General features: G+C 32.0%; 2 protein-coding genes across 3 annotated transcripts in view; one reads left to right on the top strand and one right to left on the bottom strand.

Moving 5' to 3' along the window:
- The window catches only part of LOC145309196 (patched domain-containing protein 3-like), a 67,558-nt gene extending 58,779 nt beyond the window's left edge, over nt 1-8,779 (top strand). Inside the window, exons 27-36 of the mRNA XM_080150324.1 lie at nt 510-659; nt 983-1,098; nt 1,456-1,551; nt 2,109-2,285; nt 2,678-2,752; nt 4,146-4,279; nt 5,770-5,842; nt 6,460-6,562; nt 7,170-7,219; nt 7,759-8,779. Of these exons, the coding sequence (XP_080006450.1) occupies nt 510-659; nt 983-1,098; nt 1,456-1,551; nt 2,109-2,285; nt 2,678-2,752; nt 4,146-4,279; nt 5,770-5,842; nt 6,460-6,562; nt 7,170-7,219; nt 7,759-7,910 (1,126 nt within the window). The 3' untranslated portion in view covers nt 7,911-8,779. The remainder of the gene's footprint in view (nt 1-509; nt 660-982; nt 1,099-1,455; nt 1,552-2,108; nt 2,286-2,677; nt 2,753-4,145; nt 4,280-5,769; nt 5,843-6,459; nt 6,563-7,169; nt 7,220-7,758) is intronic.
- A 1,491-nt stretch (nt 8,780-10,270) lies between these two features.
- The window catches only part of LOC145309170 (patched domain-containing protein 3-like), an 83,606-nt gene continuing 74,971 nt past the window's right edge, over nt 10,271-18,905 (bottom strand). For both annotated transcript variants that reach the window (XM_080150322.1, XM_080150323.1), the window contains exons 21-27: nt 17,966-18,109; nt 17,040-17,213; nt 16,415-16,548; nt 14,139-14,211; nt 13,647-13,787; nt 11,690-11,725; nt 10,271-11,306 (exon numbers count right to left, since the gene is read on the bottom strand). In XM_080150322.1, the coding sequence (XP_080006448.1) occupies nt 11,278-11,306; nt 11,690-11,725; nt 13,647-13,787; nt 14,139-14,211; nt 16,415-16,548; nt 17,040-17,213; nt 17,966-18,109 (731 nt within the window). In that variant the 3' untranslated portion in view covers nt 10,271-11,277. The remainder of the gene's footprint in view (nt 11,307-11,689; nt 11,726-13,646; nt 13,788-14,138; nt 14,212-16,414; nt 16,549-17,039; nt 17,214-17,965; nt 18,110-18,905) is intronic.

Here is an 18,905-nt window from a genome sequence, read left to right as displayed (position 1 = left end):
TCGTTTGTACTATTTTATAATACTTTTTGGTTTTCTTTTGATTTTCCAAAAAGTGTCAGTCAAACAATGACCCCCCCCCCCCTACCTTATGTTTCACTTTAATAAAAAGTAAAAAAGGAAGGGGAAATTTTATCTGCCAAACCCTTGCGAGATTAACCAGTATCCAATAAAACCTAACCTAACCTGACCTAAAGTAAACTTCCTACCTCCTATTGTCAATTTATTTTAAAAATATTGTATAAGAAAACTTTATTTGATGTCATTTATCAAAATATTCAGTTTGAGAGATAAAAAAAATATACGAACAACCTAACAAAATCCTTCAGTGATTTACTTACATCACATGCAAAATTTAAGTCTATTTTTACAATAGTTCTCCAATTGTAGTTAAATGATTAAAAAATAGTAAATACATTTCTGCCTTAGATATAAAGAATTTATTTTTGCTAAATATTTTATTTGTTTTTTTTAAAGAAGCCTATTAACATGTGGCCATTTGATTGTATCAGGAATTACGACGGATTCTGGGATGGATTGAAAGAATATGCTGCCGATGCCAAAAACTATAAGACAATCTCTGAGTTCTCGTCTCCGGAATTGTTTCCGTTGCTTCTCTCTGACTTCCTACACTCCGCTGACGGAGGAAAATATAAAAAGGAAAGTTTGGATATTTCCATTTTTTGTTTTTTTTTCTCAGCATTTTAATAGCGGAGAGCGAGAGGACATTGGGCTATTTATTTACGCAAAGTTTTATAATTACGTTTCTTATTCGTTGGTTCAGCAACTTTGGGGACTTTTATGGAATTTTGATTGGTTGTTTCATTAATTTGAGTGTCCAAAAGATTTAACCACTAATTTACAGTAGGGGTAATTTTGTGTATAGTATGAAGAATTTATATCAATTTATTGGCCATTGTCTTTTTCTTGTAGATACCTGATATAAATATGAAAGAAAATAAATATCCTAACTTTCTCAACAGGACTTTTTATTTGATGGAAAGCTTGTGTGTGGTAAGCCAGCACCTCCGGTCATAGCCACCAAATTTACGGTCAACCTGAAGGTGTTCAAGGGACCTGATACTCATATTCCAGCCAGGAACAGTAGTTATTCGTCAATTATACGTTTTGTATACTATTTCTAGTTAGGTTTCGAAACTGATTAATATCTGCTGGATTAAAACAGGTTCTCAGCCATACTGAAAAATCATGTATTTCATCGTATTTCAAATAATCTTCCATTATTAATCTTTTATTTTTTTAACCGCGGAAAGATGCCAATAAAACGATGCGAGAAATAACTTTTCTCTTTAAAAATGCCGAATGGTCTAGTTACGCAAATACTTTTTAATTAGAGTTTGACAGAACTTCCTTCTGAACAAAAATCCCATATGGAGTAAATTTTTCCATTTGAAGAAAAAAATAATTTGTTTGACTTAAAACTACTGGTCAACAGGAGAGCTATAGAGAGAGTTATTAATGCATCTGATGTGTCCGACGTGGCTTTTTCTCATGTCAAGGTTTATGCTGCCTGGGAAACTGATGAAATTATAGGTAAAAAAAAAGACTTTGAGAAAAACCTTGAACTCCATGGTTTGTATAGATTAGCTGAACGCAGAAAATGAATAAAATTTATCCTTTTTCCTTATGCTATAGCAAAAAACATCCCAAAACTTTAATTTAAAAAAGCATTAACATTTTAGCTTCCCTAAATAGAAGAACTCAACGGTTCAGCATTTATTGAAATCTATAGCTTAAGACAAATAAAAACTTTCCAATGATACCTTTTTTAAGCTGCAAAAACTGTTAGAAGTTTAATTTTATTTTTTTTTATCATGCCTATTTAACTGTTTAAAATTGGGGAGCATTGGGATGTTTATTACACTAGTCTCCAAAATTTTATATTAACGTTATTTTATCCGTTGGCTTTGTGGGCTTTTTATCAATTTTTATTGGTGAATTCATTAAGGAGAGTATTCAAACGTTTCAACCCTTAATTGTAATCTACAGAAGGCGTATTTTTGTATCATGATTGGGAATGTATGTGCATCAATTTATCGGCCTTTTCCTTATGACTTCGATCCCTGATTTGAATTTTTTTAAATTTCCAGGTGATGAGCTACTGCGAAATATTGGACTGGCCTTGGGCGTCATCTCCATCATCACCCTGATCCTGTTGACAGACCTGCGGATCTGCGCCATGGCGTTCATCTGCGTGGTTATGACCTTAACAGACATTGTCGGCTTCCTTCACTTCTGGGGAATCACCATTGATATCATTTCTGCAGGTTAAATATATTATACTTTCGAAGCGCCTCCAAAAGGTAATGAAAGGTCCTCCTAAAATGACATTATGTAAAGGGCATTTTTCTTTTTTGGATGGTGTGGGTATCACATTTCTCCCAAAATAGCTTTAAGCCACCGCAGGACCAGTATCTATATTCCCTTACGAGTAGAGCCAAATCGGTTCAGCGGTTACCAAGATCTTAAATCTTCAGACAGACTGATGTATGGATATACATCGTTCTACTTTGTATTATAGATAAAAACAGCAAATAACTAAATCTTTAAAAATTATTTCAATAAATTTTTTTTAAAAAGGAAGGATTTGTGCAAGCTAAGCACTTTGAGGGAGAGAACTATAATTAATGTTTTTTCATAAAGAATTTATTTTGTTCAGTGTCAATTGTGCTGGCTATTGGTTTGTGTGTGGATTACTGTGTTCATATTGGCCATGCATTCCTAATCGCCCCAGGTATCAAAATATTTTAATATTTTGCTCTCTTAGTCTCATCTTTAGCAGCTAAGCTACTCTACATCTCTTATGTGCTTCTTGGGTCTTCTTTTCTAACCCTACACGTTCCTAATGACCATTTTTACAGCCGCTTGAAGTCAATATCATTATTGCTTGATGTCGAGACTTACAATGCAATATAGCTATTTACTGATGTTTTCTCTTAATATAATAAATACATTTGATCATGGTGTGAAGAAATATGTTGTATATGTACATATGTATAAATGTCTACAAATTTTATATCTTGTAAAAGCCCAGTTAACGAACACAGTAATAGTGTCTGACTGATTATGACGTAACAATAAAAATTGGCCAATGAGAGGCCACAATAAATTTTACCATTGGTCAATAACGGCCTCTCATTGGCTAATTTTTTTTGTTACGTCATAATCAGTCAGACACTATTACTGTGTTCCCAGTTAACTTAACAAAAACATATTAGTCCTAATAATAGTAAATTGCTTATCAATTCAAAAGTTCGATATGAAATAAGCAGCAAATTATAAGTTAGGATAACCTTATAAATAGTTAATCCCTCTTCTTTGTTACTTGTATAGTAATACTAAGAATTAGTTGACGCAAGAATACTAAAACTGATACTAAAAAAAGGTTAAGTGTTTCTTGGTTTAATGATGAAATATTTTTGATAAAGAACAGTCTATTTTTAAATCAAATTACTTATGTTTGTGAATTTTTTGAAAATGTGAGTTTAATTTGGAAAAGCTTTAGTAAAAAGGATATAGCAAATACGTGGATATATTGACAGGGAATGTTTGTCGTCAATTTAGCTTGCTAATATGGACCTCATTTTTTGGTCAGCAGGGGAGGGGAGTGGATAGGTTTATTTAGCCTGCTGCAACCATCACTTTCTCAGAGTACATGAAAATCTGGAGCAACATCCATGTAATCATATCTTTAGTGAAATCATATCATTATAGTAAAGAGACATATTTACAATATGTGTATATTTCTATATTTGTTATATTTGTGTGTAAAAAGATTGTGTAGTGTAGACATATTTCTTAAGATTGGAAACATATAAAATGGATTTAGAACAACAGGGGTTTTGGTAAAGTTATATAGACAGAAAAAATTTCAATTGTAGGTATTAAGGATTTTTTTCATTTCCAAGTTTATTGGATTACACGGATTAACATAATAGACAATAAGTTAGTTTAAATTGGACTGTATTAGTTTGGATACTCAATAGGCATGTACATGATGTTCAGTAAAATTAAAAATCCCCTAATCTTATCCGAAAAAAGGGGTTTGAATTATAATAGAATAAGTATAATTTATATTTTTTTGCCCATTCCTTTCTATCTGATTTATGAATTGGCAATATATCTAGGAAGCCGACTGGAGAAATCAATGAACGCACTGGAAACAATTGGTCCTGCTGTATTTAATGGTGGTTTTACAACTCTGCTAGCTGTCATAGTTATGGCTTTCTCTAAATCTTCAGTCTTCCTCACTTTCTTTAAGGTAAATATTTTTTGGAATACTTTAATCATACCAAGGCCAAAGGTTGTTTTTAGGGCCCTTGGGGGATGGGGGGGGGGGGGAGGGCGATTGTAAGTCTACCCTCCCATATTTTAAACTGAAGGTTTAGAAAGAGGGAAAAATATAAAATATAGTTTTCTTTTCTAGGGGTGATTTTTCTATGTAGGATTGTGGTACCCTACCTCAAAATAGTTTAAAACCTTCCCAGGAACTATAAGAAGCTACATTCTAAAGAAGAACCATATCAGTTCTGTAATTAGCTCTTAAACCAAAATGCATTTTACTATAAAAAAATATTACGATAATGAAAATGAAAATATAATGTATCTAAATACAATGTACATTGTACAACCAAAGTGAAATATAGAGTAGCTCCACCACTAAAAATAAATTGAAGACACTCCACAGTAATGTTCTTAAAATTTGTATCCTTTAACTTTTTATTAGCGAAGCTTCTCTAAAATTCACTTAGTCTGTCAGTCAGTCCGTAACGCTATGGGGGAAACATGATTTTCTTGGCTCCTATTCAAGATAGACAGCTGAATTTTTTTGTGAATATTCTCATGACATATGCTAATCTAATTTTGTCCATCTGTCTGTTATTTGGGGTGCTATACTAGATCGATTCTTAGATTTTCAAGTTTTCGTGATTTTCTCAACTCCTTTTCAAGATACAGAGCTGAAATTTTCAGGAAATATTTAATTTTATATTCTACATATTTTCCTAAAGTTTTATTAAGATTTGTTCATGAATTGGGGTGCTAGATCGATTCCTAGATTTCTAAGTTTTCATGATTATAAGGTTGCGTGATTTTAAAGGTTTGATGATATCCCTATATTACCAAGATTAATGTTTATTGTATGACACTCATTTATAGTAATTTTTTTCATGATATCCATTCATAATTTTTGAGCTTCGCTACTTATGGATGTTGTCATCCTTGTTTTAAAACAAATTTTCCACGAGATCCATAAAAATCACAAAAATAAAATAAAGATACACATTAAAATGGTTTAGCTGTTAAATAATCGAGTATATTGTTTTTACTACCAGCAATACGAACAAAAACTAACCAAACAGTGGTTTATTAATATAGCATAAAATATTTTATATTATAATAGTTATTTCTCGTATCGTATTATAAACGGCTTTCCGCGGATATAGAATGTACAATTATAAGATTAAAACTAGTTTTTTTAGCCCCGAGATTCCAAAGGCACGGGCTGAGAACCAGGTCTAATCCACCGGATATCAATCGGCTTTCTTAACTAAGCCTACCACAACCGCAAAGTTTGAATTTAGCCGGAAGGAAACGGGGCAGCTGAGAGCGCGGCTGCCTAGTTCTAAAAAAGTCATTGCAGTTGCAGCAAAGGAAAAAAGAGGGTTTTGTGTTTTATCTTCTGAATTTTTCACGCATTTCTGGTTTTTATAAAGATTAGCTTTTCTAACATGAATATTATTTTTGTTTTAGGTTTTCTTTCTCACAGTCACATTTGGCCTTTTCCACGGCCTTATATTGCTTCCGGTCATTCTATCAGTACTGGGTAAGTTCAATAAATTATTATGGAATTTGTTTTTAGTAGCGAATCTACTATATCATTAACTTTTATTTCTGTCCGTCCGTCCTTCAGGCTTTAGACAGTAGCAGTGGGGAAAAAGATTTTTTCACGACTGCTGTTTAAGATAGACGGCGACGAAGACCAATCTGCATTACTTTTGTGTCACTTTTGATTCCTGTGACGTCATAAAATTAGGAAGATGAGGGGAAAAAACCTAAAAAAGAGATGGAGAATATGACGTCAAAAGTGGTGCAAAAGTAATGTAGTTTGGTCTTAGTCTAGACGGCCCGAAATTATTTTTGAAGATTCCCTATACCAACGAACATCCAGTATATAATTTACTTATTTCTTCTGTCTGTAACAGTCACGATACAAAATATAATTACTGATATAAAAGCAAATAGTGAGGTTTTGTGATTTTTATATAAATCTATAATTGATTAACTTCTTCTTTTTAAATCACTTTGTCTGTATTACATTCTCAATAGAACACTAAGTAAGATTATATTATAAGGTTACCTATTTTTTTTATTTTTTTTATTTTCATAATTTTCTAGTCAAAAGCCTTCTTGAATATTATGAGCAACAATCTGTTTATTTAGGGCCAGTAGGACATCCTGAGGACAAAGATTCCGTGTCTGGGAATTCTCAGTCCACATCTGGAACTACAAGTGGCACCTCCAGTGGCTCATCCTCACCACCCAGGAATTTAGTGTACACAAATTAGAACATTTATAATTATTTTTCCAGCATGACTGACACCGATTATAAGCATATACAGATAATTTTCCACGATTTTTAATATAAAAATAATATAATTGATACCATTTTCGTTGGCCCGGGCCTTTAGCCCCTCGGGGCTAAGAAAACTTGTTTTAATAATATTTTTTTTATTTTAATATCCTTGGAAATCTGTCTATAATACAATGCGATAAATAACAATTTCTACTAAATCAATTTTCCCTTTTTATTTAACACTCTCTAATTGCGATGGCACACAGATCTTTATTCGCAACTTCAAAAGGGGGGAGGAGCTATCCGCCACATAAATTTTGTTTTAGGTTTAATTTCTCTTGAAAGGTTTGAGGTACCGTCCCCCAAAGTAGATATAAATATTTCCTGAACCTATAAAAAGCTTTGATGTCATTTTAAGGAGAACCATATCTGTTTAGCAGTCAGCAAGACAGACTGACCTCCTGTTAATTTCTAATTTAGTTTTATTTAAAAGTGTTAAATTTAAACGCTAAAAGTAAATATCTTCTATGTCCAATGAATTTCAAAGCCAAATTTGTTTACACTATTTATATTACAGTTATCCCTCAGTTATAGGCCTAGCTCATGCAAACCTGGCCTATATCAAAGGTTAGTAAGGATTATAACTTCTCTCTCTAACTGTGATTCTGAGGACGATTGGGCAATAGCATAGGATAGCATTAGAGGCATGCAGAAGAGGATTTTATTCAAAATTACACCTTAATGTGTCCGAGCCCCTGTTACACCCCCATAAAACAGCAACAAGGGGTGTCAAGATATTAAAGTAATACACACTTTTCATTTAAGGGGTGTTTGGATTTTTTTGCACGCTTCGCGCTTAAATTTACCAGTCAAAGGGTGCTTGTTGTCTAAATTACACCTCCTTACAACCCCCTCGATTTTTTGTTCAAAAGGGTGCATAATTTTCGAGCTTAGTTTTATAACCAACAGAATATATTTATACCCATATTGTAACATCGATTTTTTTCCGAATTATATTTCATTTTTCATAATGCGATGTCACTCTTTTTTTTATTAATGTTCGTTTGTCTAAGTAGTAAGTTTCTAATTTGTCTAATATCGGCTTTTTATCCTTGTCTTAGTTAGGTTATCTAGCCATGGAGTTGACCGTTATATTTGTATTATAGAACTGGAGGATGATAAAAACAAAGAAACCATGTACAACAGCCAACCAGAGGACAAGAACAGCGAGACCAGCAGCGACACCTGGAGGACCAGCAACCTTGTCAAAGTTTTTGGAAAGAAAACAGGATCCATGGACCTTGGACCCACGCCATAACATTTATTTATAATTTGCCATTTTTAGTTTTTTTTATTAAGACATTTTGATTTTCTTATTTATATATGTAATACATTGGGACATTTTTGTTTAGTAATGTAAATTCTTTTAAAATTTTCTTGCTCAAAATTATTAAGTGTAATGAACAATATTGTACCTGATTTTTTTATGTACTACTCTATAACTTGAGATGTATCTGGCAGTCCTTCTGTTTGCCAACGGCTTCCTTAAATCCTTTTCAGCATTAGCTGTATCTCTTTAATGTTTGTTTCATTTCAAGATACAAGAAGATAATTTCAAGTATTGCTATGTGACCGATTAATTTCTGCGGGATTAGAACCGATTCTCAGCCATTATGAAAAATTATGTATAGCATCGTATTACAGACAATTTTCTACGAGTATTAAATAAAAGAAAAAATCATAAAATAATATCAGTTTTGTTGTCTCGAGCCTTAGGCCCCTTAGGTCTATCAAACCTGGTTTTAATCTTATATTTTTCTTTCATTTCAATATCCACGGAAAAGCGTCTATAATGCGATGCTATAAGTAACTATTCCTGATTTATTTATATTCTAATCCAATAAATTTTAATATTTTAAATTAATCATTAAATATTCTGAATATTTTAAAACTTTTTCATAATTTATTTTTTACTCTTATTGCAGCGCTACTTTTTTTTATAAAATTGTCCTATTATTTTATTGGTATTGGTAAATTTTATTAAAAGCTGAACAATGCAATAATTCTGAATAAGAAAATCAAAATGTTTGACAATATTTTTAGATGTTATAACTGTTATACTTCTTTATCCATATTTAAGTTTCCTTTACGTTAATATATTTTTGAAATATAAGTAACTTTGACTGACTAGTTTTATTTCTTGTATTTATTTGCAACATTAATACAGATTAATTATGAATATTTTATCTCATTCCCTGAGTTACTTTATGAACGAAATGACCGATAATTGAGTTTTACTTTTATGTTAGCAACCTAAATTTTCTCCTGGCAATGTATCCACTTATACTAAATCCATTTCAAATATTTGATACAGATTAATTGATAAATTAATAATTGAATGTTACACCAGATTTTATTAAAAGATGCTCGGAGCTGGCTAAACGATACCCGACAACGAAGCTGGATGAACGCAGTGACCAATAAATGAAGTCAATATTAGCAAGTTAAATTAACGACTTTCCCCTATTAATATATCCACGTATATTTCATATCCATTTTATTTCCAATATTAACTATGAAGCATTGAGATTGACATACAAGGCACATAACAAAATTTACATTATTTTACAGCCACAGCTTTAACAGACTCAAGTAGCTACCTGCTACAGTCCTGCAAACTTTTGTATGGACAATCCACAACTATTATTTTTTAAGGGCTCGGCAGCTGCGCCTAATGGTGCGTGGCTACGGCTGAATACAAGGTTGCTGCTGCGCCTTAATGCAAAGTTGGGTATACGTGTGGCTGAGGTTGAATAAGGGTGGCTGCGGTTAAGGGAAGTTAAATTAAAATTTGAAAGTTGTGGCTGAAGGTGTCAGACACTGTTGCCAGTGTTACTGATTCTTTCTACAAGTTGCCCAACATTTTCAAATCCGCATAGCTTATGTCCCCTCTATTATTTTACTTTAATCAGCGGTTACAGTCTGAAATTGGCTGATTTTTAATATTGCTGACAGTTCAAAGACGAATTGCTGAATTTTTAAAGTCCAGATTTTCATCATCTAGTCAATAGACATACCCCGCACCTTTTCTCATTCGTTAACTAATTAAATTAACAGAGGGGAATTTTATAGTCATTTCACTATTTCCCTGACAAAACTGAAGACTAATATATAAAATACAATTATTATTAATCAAGGATAACACCATCCATAAGTAACGAAGCACATAAATATAGAAAGACAAAATGAGTTATACAGCAGATGTTTAGCTGTCTTTAAAACAATGGATAGAGATAATATGCAAAAAAAAAGTAAGAAATCACGAAATCTTTTAAAAGTAAGTATTTTTTCTTACAAAGCATGAACGACAGACAGACGAAAAAAAGCAAAGTATAGACTAGGTGCGAACATGTCATAGGAATCTTCACTAAACATTTAAGCAGTCTGTATTAAATAGCAGCTGAGAAAATCCAATTTCCTCTATATCAGACTGATGGACAGACAAGGTAAATAGTATATTATCTTCTTTTCTAAAAATGGAGATGATTTGTACCAAAAATAGGCAAGACCATGCTCAGCTCATCTAGGACTTCAAAACAACGTCCACAAAGTTCTTGGGTGAATTTTTTCATAGAGAAAATTATTTATTATTTATATTAACCAATAAACAATTATATGTATATTATATTATATTTTATTGTATTATTAAAAGGTAAGAATTTATACAGGTACAATATTTTTATCACATAACAATAAGAAAAAAATTAAATTCAAATAAAGATTTTGTATATGGCTTTCAAGTTAAAAAATATAAATTAATTATTCTTATACATTTAGTTTTCAAACTAAAAATTTGCCTTTTTTATTCAAGTTTTCAACATACACAAGCCAAAATTCATTATTTTTTGTAGACTTTAAACATTTAAATAGACATTTTTCTTAAAATACTGTAAAATTATAAAAATAAAAATTACATGTATTTCACAAATTGATATTATAATAATAATATATATATGACAATGCTGAAAATTTCACCAGTAATAAATGGAATATAAATGCACTATTAGGTTCTAGGTCATTTGGAGCTAAGAATAAATTAATGTTTTCAATTTCATTATTATTTCACAAAAAATGTTGAATCAAGACAAAAATAATCAGTATCCCCTGGATTTGCGGCAGATGCAAAAGCGCTTTTTCTCATTTTTACTCTATTTTGGTTAAGAAAAATTTTAGACTTTTTTATGCTGACTTTGTTGTAATAAGGAAAGGACTGAGCCTGAGCCTTTGAATTAATTGATGAAATGGCCAGAGACACACAAGCTTTTTATTTTGAGGGCGTAAATTGATGGTTTTCAAAGGTTTTGGAGGGAGGGTAATCCATTTTTTTTAAAATTGAGAGTGGTAAATTGAGGGGTTTCAAAGTTTGATTAGGGTTGACACCCCTTTACCCCCACCCTTGGACGTCTATGGAAATGGGGGATACTGCATATTTTTTACCTTTAATTTAAATTATATATGTAATGTTTCTTGTATAATTGCCATAAGTTTCATGAGGTTGACACAAATCATTAAATAAAAAATATTAGAAAAAAAAGACTTGAACTACTGTAGCAAAAATAAATATAAAAATATGATTTAACAATTATTTGTATAAATGCTAGAAACTATTCTTCAATATGTTGGCCTCATTTGGAGAAAGATCCCTTCTCTTCATCTAAAAAAAAAACAATTTAATATAAATATTAAATATGACAAATATTTTCTTTCTTGTGTTTGTATGATGTATGAGACTGTTCAATAATCGCCAAACTTCTTTTGTATATGTTTGAGGTTTCGTGATTTTTAATGCTAAAAATAATTTTTTTCTCTCCAGTTTTTGGCAATTGAAAAGTTATTTATCTCATCGTATTATAGACAGCTTTCCCCAGATGATAAATAAAAATTATAAGATTTAAACCAGTTTCGTTATCCCCGAAGGTCCAGAAAAAAATAGAACTGGTTCTAATTCATGATTTTTATTTTAGATTCGTGAATAATTGTCTATAATACGATGCTAAACATGATTGCTCAGTATACTGAGAAAAAAAAAGATATTACCTAAGCTTCCAGCAGCGATGATATTAATCACGTTATCTGAAATAATAAATTAGTAAGAGGCTTTAATACAAGCGGCCAAACGGCTAATAGAACGGCTTACGTGCACATAATTCATCGTATTTAAAGTTGAAGTATTGTGGTTGCAAAAATGTAAATGGAGTGATGCAACCATTTAAATCGCCCCAAAGTATTTTGATTACACTTCCTGAAAATAAATTTACACTGGCTAAAGTTCCTCAATTTTACATTTTGAGGGGGGGGGAGGGGTTATATACTCCAGACAACTACCAGTCCCATTTTGCAATGCCCTCTTTTCTATCAGACAAAAATATATTAGTTAAATTTTAATTTAATATCCCATCAACGCACCTATTGAATTATTATATCATTGTATAATTTATTTATTATGGCAATTATTTTTCAATATTTGCTTACCAAAAACCGGGCCATTTAATTAGAGCTTATTACAGTGCAACGTGAAAGCTTATGTTTGCTTATTTCAGACAAATGATTTAAGCAGGGCTCGGCAGCCGCCCGTCAGACGCCTGTAAGCCTAAGAGAAATCCACCTGTTATAATTTTAAAATCAGCTGAAAGTCAAAATCTGGCCAACATTTGTTAATCACTCTTATCAAACATTTTTTCAAAGCATTTAAACAAGTTTAAATCTAAGGCTTAGTCGCATCTGCCGAGCTCATGATTTATACATAAAAAGCAAGCGAAATTTATGGCATTCCTATTTGACATAATGTATTATTGTATATTAGGTCTGGTTTTTGCAATTTATTATGTAAAATTAAATTATACATGCCATTAATAATGACTATATTGGAATTGGTATGTTATAGGCAGTTTCACTCAAAGTGCCAAATAAATTATAAAAAAAATTGAAGGGGTAGGTTTTATATTTTTTTGGGCCAGTTTCTGTTAGGTTACATTGCCTGCAGGTTAGGCACGCAGAGTTAGGGACCTATCGCAGTTAGAAGGCATAGTAAAAAAATATACCCCCAATCATTTATTCCAGGGATCGGAAGCCGCGCGTAAGCCGCGTGTAAGCCTCAGTGAAATTGTCATTTTATCACTATAAAATTTAGCTGGATGTATAAAACTGTCTCTTTAGTAGACAATCCTTCTTTCAAAAATTTCTTTTTCTGCTCACAAGCAGGTTTAAAACTGAGGCTTATGCGCGGCTGAGGCGCGGCTTCCGAACCCTGATTTATTCAGTTTTTTTTTTTAAATAAGGAGAGAAGGTGGTGTTACTATAGCCTGGCACTTTGAGGGAAAGCACCCATTTTATGGCTGCAATCCTGGGTTGGTGAAATTTAAATGTACTTTATTCTATATTATTTTAATCATCTGATTGAGAAAGTAAAGGTTCAAATTCTTCCCCGGATTCTATGTAATGTTTCCAAGATTTTTCTTTTTCTGAAATATACCAATAGCTAGAGGAGAAATAAACCTTTATTTCATGTTTTTTTATTCTGTTTAATAATTATTATTTTTGTTTTATTTTTGAACATACATTAAATCATTTGTTAGTAATTTGACCTATAAAAGTTTGAATCATAGGTTAAATTAAGATTATAATTTCCAAACCAAAAATTCTAAAAATTTTATTCGTGGCAAAAAAGCTACTTTGTTTATTCTTTAGATTAGTAATGTTTAGGATTATCAAAAATTAAGGTGTTATTTAATAACCTAAGGGCAAAATTAACTTATTTTTGCTTTTTGACAAGGCTGCTTAAAAGATTTTAGTTTTAAAAAAACCAAAAATTAGGGTTCGGCAGCTGCTCAAATTTAAAACAGTTTGAATGCCATATTCGGGTCAGGATTAGCCTTCCTGCTGATGTAAAAAATTTGTCAATAGTTAATTTCCCTGAGACTAACGCGCGGCTGCCGAGCCCGAGAAAAAAAAAGTGATTTTAGACAATACCTTTCAACATGCCTAAATAGTTTACCTTGAATATAAGACAGATTTCTTTGTCCCTGCTTTCCAAACTGGCCGCCGGGCGATGTCTGGGATGAGGGGGCGGGGGACACTGAGGAGGTGGGGGAGGAAATTGGGGCGTTGGACCCCACTTCATCAAGGTTCTGGGGGCCTAAAATAAATTATCATAAAAAAAACCGTTTCAGCGACATCAATTAAAATTAAAATATCCTAGCCAATCCATAGAATTTTTTTGTTGGACTAATTTTAAAAACAAATATGACATCATCCATAAGTAGAAAGCACAAAAAATCATGAAATGGAAAAACGGACAAAATGAGTTATAGAGCATATTTTCATTTCCCATTACAGAGAAAAAACGGAGAGAATAGCATATTTGCAACAAAAACAAGAAAATCACGAAACTATTAAAGAATAGCGTTTACATCTTTTTTAGCACAGACATAAGAACAAACCAATGTATACATTTTACCACGTAATAAAAGAATTTTTAAAACTTTACCTATAACACTCAACATGGCTGGTAAGAAAACAAGACCATGAAAAAGTCCAAACACCACAGTCAAAAAGAACACCTAAAATAATAAATGGATAGAGAATATACGTGGATATTATGACTGGGGGAAAAATTATTGTCAATTTAAGTTGCTTAGTTGGAACTCATTTATTGGTCAGTTAGTTCATCCAGTGTTAGGGTAGAGGATGGGGTAAAGCAGATTGTAGGGGTATCGTTATTTTAGCCCGCTGAGAGTTTTACTTTATTAGAGAGTATGAAAATCTGGTCTAATATCCAAGTAACACTGTAGATTAAATATCTTTATAAGAAAAATTTTATTATAATTATGAGAGAAAGAAAACACTTACTATTTTATTGATTGCTCAAATATTAAGAAATAAAATATATGAAAGTGTTATGTACAAATTAAAAATTAGGTGGGTTTCTTAGTATTTATTATTATTTTATGGATTTTTAAAGAGTTTTAAATCAAACACGTTAAAAAAGTCAAATTCTAGATGAAAGAATCACATTCTGGTAATTGATATTTATTGCAACGTATGGAGGGGCCGAAGTTCCAGGCTAACAAAACTGGTAATCATTTTAATATTTGGTGAAAAATGCCGGTAATACGATCCAATACATGATTATTCAGTATGGCAGAGAACAGGTTCTAATCCAGCGGATATAAATAGATTTCGAAGCAATACTGGAAAAGTTTTTAAAAGAATACCATCGAGTTTTTGAAAAGACTTAAGGACCAAAATTTCTATTGAATGTTCTTTCTGTTATATTCAATGAACTAGAAACAAATTGCGAACAAAATAAGTGTTTATTCAAAAAATCTCACAATATAATCATGAAACCAAGAACAAAATAAAATATATATATTTTTATTTTCTTACTTTTAACAACAAAGCTTTTCTATTATTTGGATCAGTCCGCCGGTCCGTAATGGATAGCTCCTTTCGTTAATTTATACATGTTAGAATTGTCCTATCGATTTCAGTCTTTTCATGATGATTCCTATAGCATTTAGGCACCATTTTAAAAGCGCAGCAATTCTATAATCTTTACCAGAGAGTATCGACGTCCAATTAGAACATGCTGATTTTTAACCTTTTTGTCAAGCACTTTTTGTGTGTACAATAGTTATTGGTCGTTTGTTCTTCCTTCTTACTTGAGAACTTTACTTGTATGACTGTGTCATCCTTGTTTTTGAACTCAATTTTTAAAAGTGAAATGTCTTATTTAAAAAAATAAGAAATATGTTGGTTATTATGTATGAACACTCAAATTTTATGTTTCGAGCAAACATTTTCTTTTGTTCCTCAATTTTTTTTGCAACAGGATTTGTGAGAATTCTGAGAAATGAGCAATATTTTCTTCATTTTTTTTCTTCTCTAAAAAAGCAAATCTTTTTTACACAGTAGATGTTTGCGCATGTCCGTCCGCATGACTTGCATTGTAAAATAAGATGTTTTAAAATGGCTCTGTAAATTTGAAACCTTCCATTTATCTATAAAAATAAGTTTAATTCAGAAAGCACTGTTACTTCATAATTATCATTGAAAACCAAATTTCAACACTTAAAATCGTTCTATTGATATAAACTGAAATATTGATTCCATGGACAATTATGTATGGTCATACTAATTGTTTAACAAATGTACAGCAATCGTTGCCAATTTCCTATTCGATAGCTTGTAACTTTGTACCATTTGTTGAACCTAACTTTTATGGATGTTATCCTCCTTGTAATAACTTTGTCTTTGAGAAGTTTGTTCAAAAAAAGATAATAAAGAGGTTATTAAAAGATATATGTAGAATAGTGATTAAAAAAAACGTAGTTTTTAATTAGCTTTCTACCACAACGTAAAAGAGGTAAGCTCCAATTCTGTCCATCTGTTAGACTGTCCGTCTGCCTGTCTATATTATAAGATTTAAGTGACTTTTTTGTCCTATCTTTAGTTTCTAAATTAAGAGTGATACTCTTTGCTTTTCTTGAAAACTTCTAACTTATTTCTTTTAAAATTTACTTTTTTAGAATAAAATAATAACTTGAAGAGGATATATTGACAGGGGAAAAATTGTCGTCAATTCAGCTTGCTAATATGAAACTCATTTATTGTTCAGTTCGTTCATCCAGTACGATGTAAGGGGAGGGGATAAGGTTTAACGATAGTTTAGCCCGCTGCTAGTTTCACTTCATTAGAGAACATGGAAATCTGGTGTAATATCCAAGTAATAATATTTCCACATTATATTAATAATAACTTTACCTTGAAAAATGTGATGAAAATGATTGACTGTGAGAATGCGAGGAGTGAGAGAGCAAGGAAGGTTGTAAAGCCTCCATTAAACACTGCAGGTCCTATTGTCTCTATAGCAAAGATTGACTTCTCCAATCTTGTTCCTAAGAGAGTTAATTTTGTATTAAAATAAAAGAATAGAGGGGGCACGAACTATAAGTAACTCTACCCACAGGGTGGAGACCCAGTGTCGACTTTCAGCCAATAGCATTGGAAATAAAAACACAGCCATGTCGCTACAAAATGGCAGAAAAGCAATTTGCTAGCAGACGAAAAAGGTCCCCACCACTTGGATCAGGTAGATGTCTAGTGGGTTATACAATATACATCTCTACTTATACTTTTATTAATTTTTGTTTAGATATGTTTCAGAAAAGAAATAACAATTAACAGAAAATATTATTTGAAAGTGTAGGTCAAGAAAACATTGTTTTGACTCATTCTTTTATATCAGTTATTTGTTGCGACAAATTGAAATGATTCTTTTTTAGCCCAATTTACATGCATAAAAGCTAATATATCCAATTTTTGATATCATACAGACATGCATATTTCGACAGACCCTAGTTATAGAGAAGCTACAGATGCTCTTTACCTGGAGCTATGAGGAATGCATGGCCAATATGAACAGAATAATCTACACAGAGACCAATAGCCAGAACAATAGATACACAGGAAATGATATCAATGGTCATGTTCCAGAAGTGCAGGAATCCAACAAGTTCTACGAGGGTCAGGATCACACAGGCAATCACAAGTCCACAAATCTTTACAAAAAAAAATATTTCTTTTCTGTCCTCATGTTAATATTTAAGTTATATCTATCATATTTGATATTAAGATCTCGGAGACAACTGGAATAATTCCTCTAAAAAGTTTTGTAATGGGAAGCTTTGTTTTACATAAAATACAAAAATGTATACAATGACTTTAAACTATTTGAAAATTATGCGTATTATAAAAAAAAACAGTAATTTTACCCTATTTATTCAAAAGAAATACATGACACTTTATTTGAATGATAACATTATAAAATTTGTATATTAAATCGTTTAAGCGTAAAAAAGTAGTATTTGATGAAAAGAATCAAATAACGTTTATTTGCATTACTTCATAGTTGTGAAGATAATATACAAATTATTTTGTCAATTAGATGTCTAGAATTTGCTGCTAAAATTTATTTACAGTTTTGGATTTTTTGACCCAGTTTCTAATGAAACTAAGTTCAATGGTATACCTCTGGGGGCATTTGTTTACATCTTAGTTGCAGAAATTTATAGAAATTCCCAAATATTGCAGACAACCAACCCTTTGTTTGCACAACCTTTGTCCCATAGTCCTAACTGTGCATAGTAATGTATATTGTGCCTGTTTTGGGCCAAGGCAATCCACATAGTCTAATCAATTAATGTAGCATATCTGACATAGCACGTCTTTCAATGTCTTTAGAGGGCCGAGATTCAAACCACCCACATCCTAAACAACTAGCAGATAGTGAAAGAAATATTGTTTTTTTTTCCTGTAGGTTAGTGAGTAAAATGAGAGTGACAACTGCTACTGCCACAAGCGCCAGGCCAATATTTCTGATCAGCTCATACCCGATAATTTCATCTGTCTCCCAGGCGGCGTAGATTTTGACGTGGGAGAACACACGGTCAGATATACCTACAAATATATCTTGTTTTACAACATTTTATGTATTTACTTTTATTAAGACTAGCGGCTACGCCCCTAGAGGCCTCTAGGGGCACTTGAGGAGGAGAGAGTCGAATTTAATAATTAAATTTCTTATTTTGGATTTTAAAAGAAAAATTTAAAAAAAAAATTTGGGGGGGGCCAAATTTTTTTTTTTTTTGGGGGGTTGCCCCCCCTCATTTTTAATTTTAGTTAAAAAAAAAAAAAAAAAATAGGGGGGAGGATTTATATTTTTTTGGGGGGTTGGGGGTGTCCCACCCCCCAAGAAAATAGTTATAAACCTTCCCGTGACCTATGAGAAGCTACCCTGTTAAGGAGAACCCGATCGGTTCAGCGGTTAGCGAGATCCTTCGGTACAAACATACAAACATACAAACATACAAACACACAAACATCCTGTTACTTTATTATAAGGACTAGCGGCTACGCCCCTAGAGGCCTCTAGTGGCATTTTGAATGTTTTTTTTATTTAAAATATCTAATTAGAGAAATAATTGGTTTATGTTTCGTTGAAGTCTCTTTTTCGGGAGGGGTATTTTTTTCTAGGGGCGATTCTTCTTGGAAGGGTGGTGGTACCCTCCCCCAAAATAGTTATAAACCTTCCCGGGACCTATGAGAAGCTACCCTGTTAAGGAGAACCCGATCGGTTTAGCGGTTAGCGAGATCCTTCGGTACAAACACACAAACACAGAGACATCCTGTTACTTTAGTATAAGGATAGAAAAAAGAACTGTTTCTAGTTTACTAAAAAAAAACTAGGTACTAT

Source organism: Acartia tonsa, chromosome 2 (genome assembly GCF_053477335.1).
Source record: "Acartia tonsa isolate MP-2025a chromosome 2, ASM5347733v1, whole genome shotgun sequence".
Lineage (NCBI taxonomy): Eukaryota > Metazoa > Arthropoda > Copepoda > Calanoida > Acartiidae > Acartia > Acartia tonsa.
Note: the sequence above shows the minus strand (reverse complement) of the source record. Positions and strands in the feature narration are given on the sequence as shown.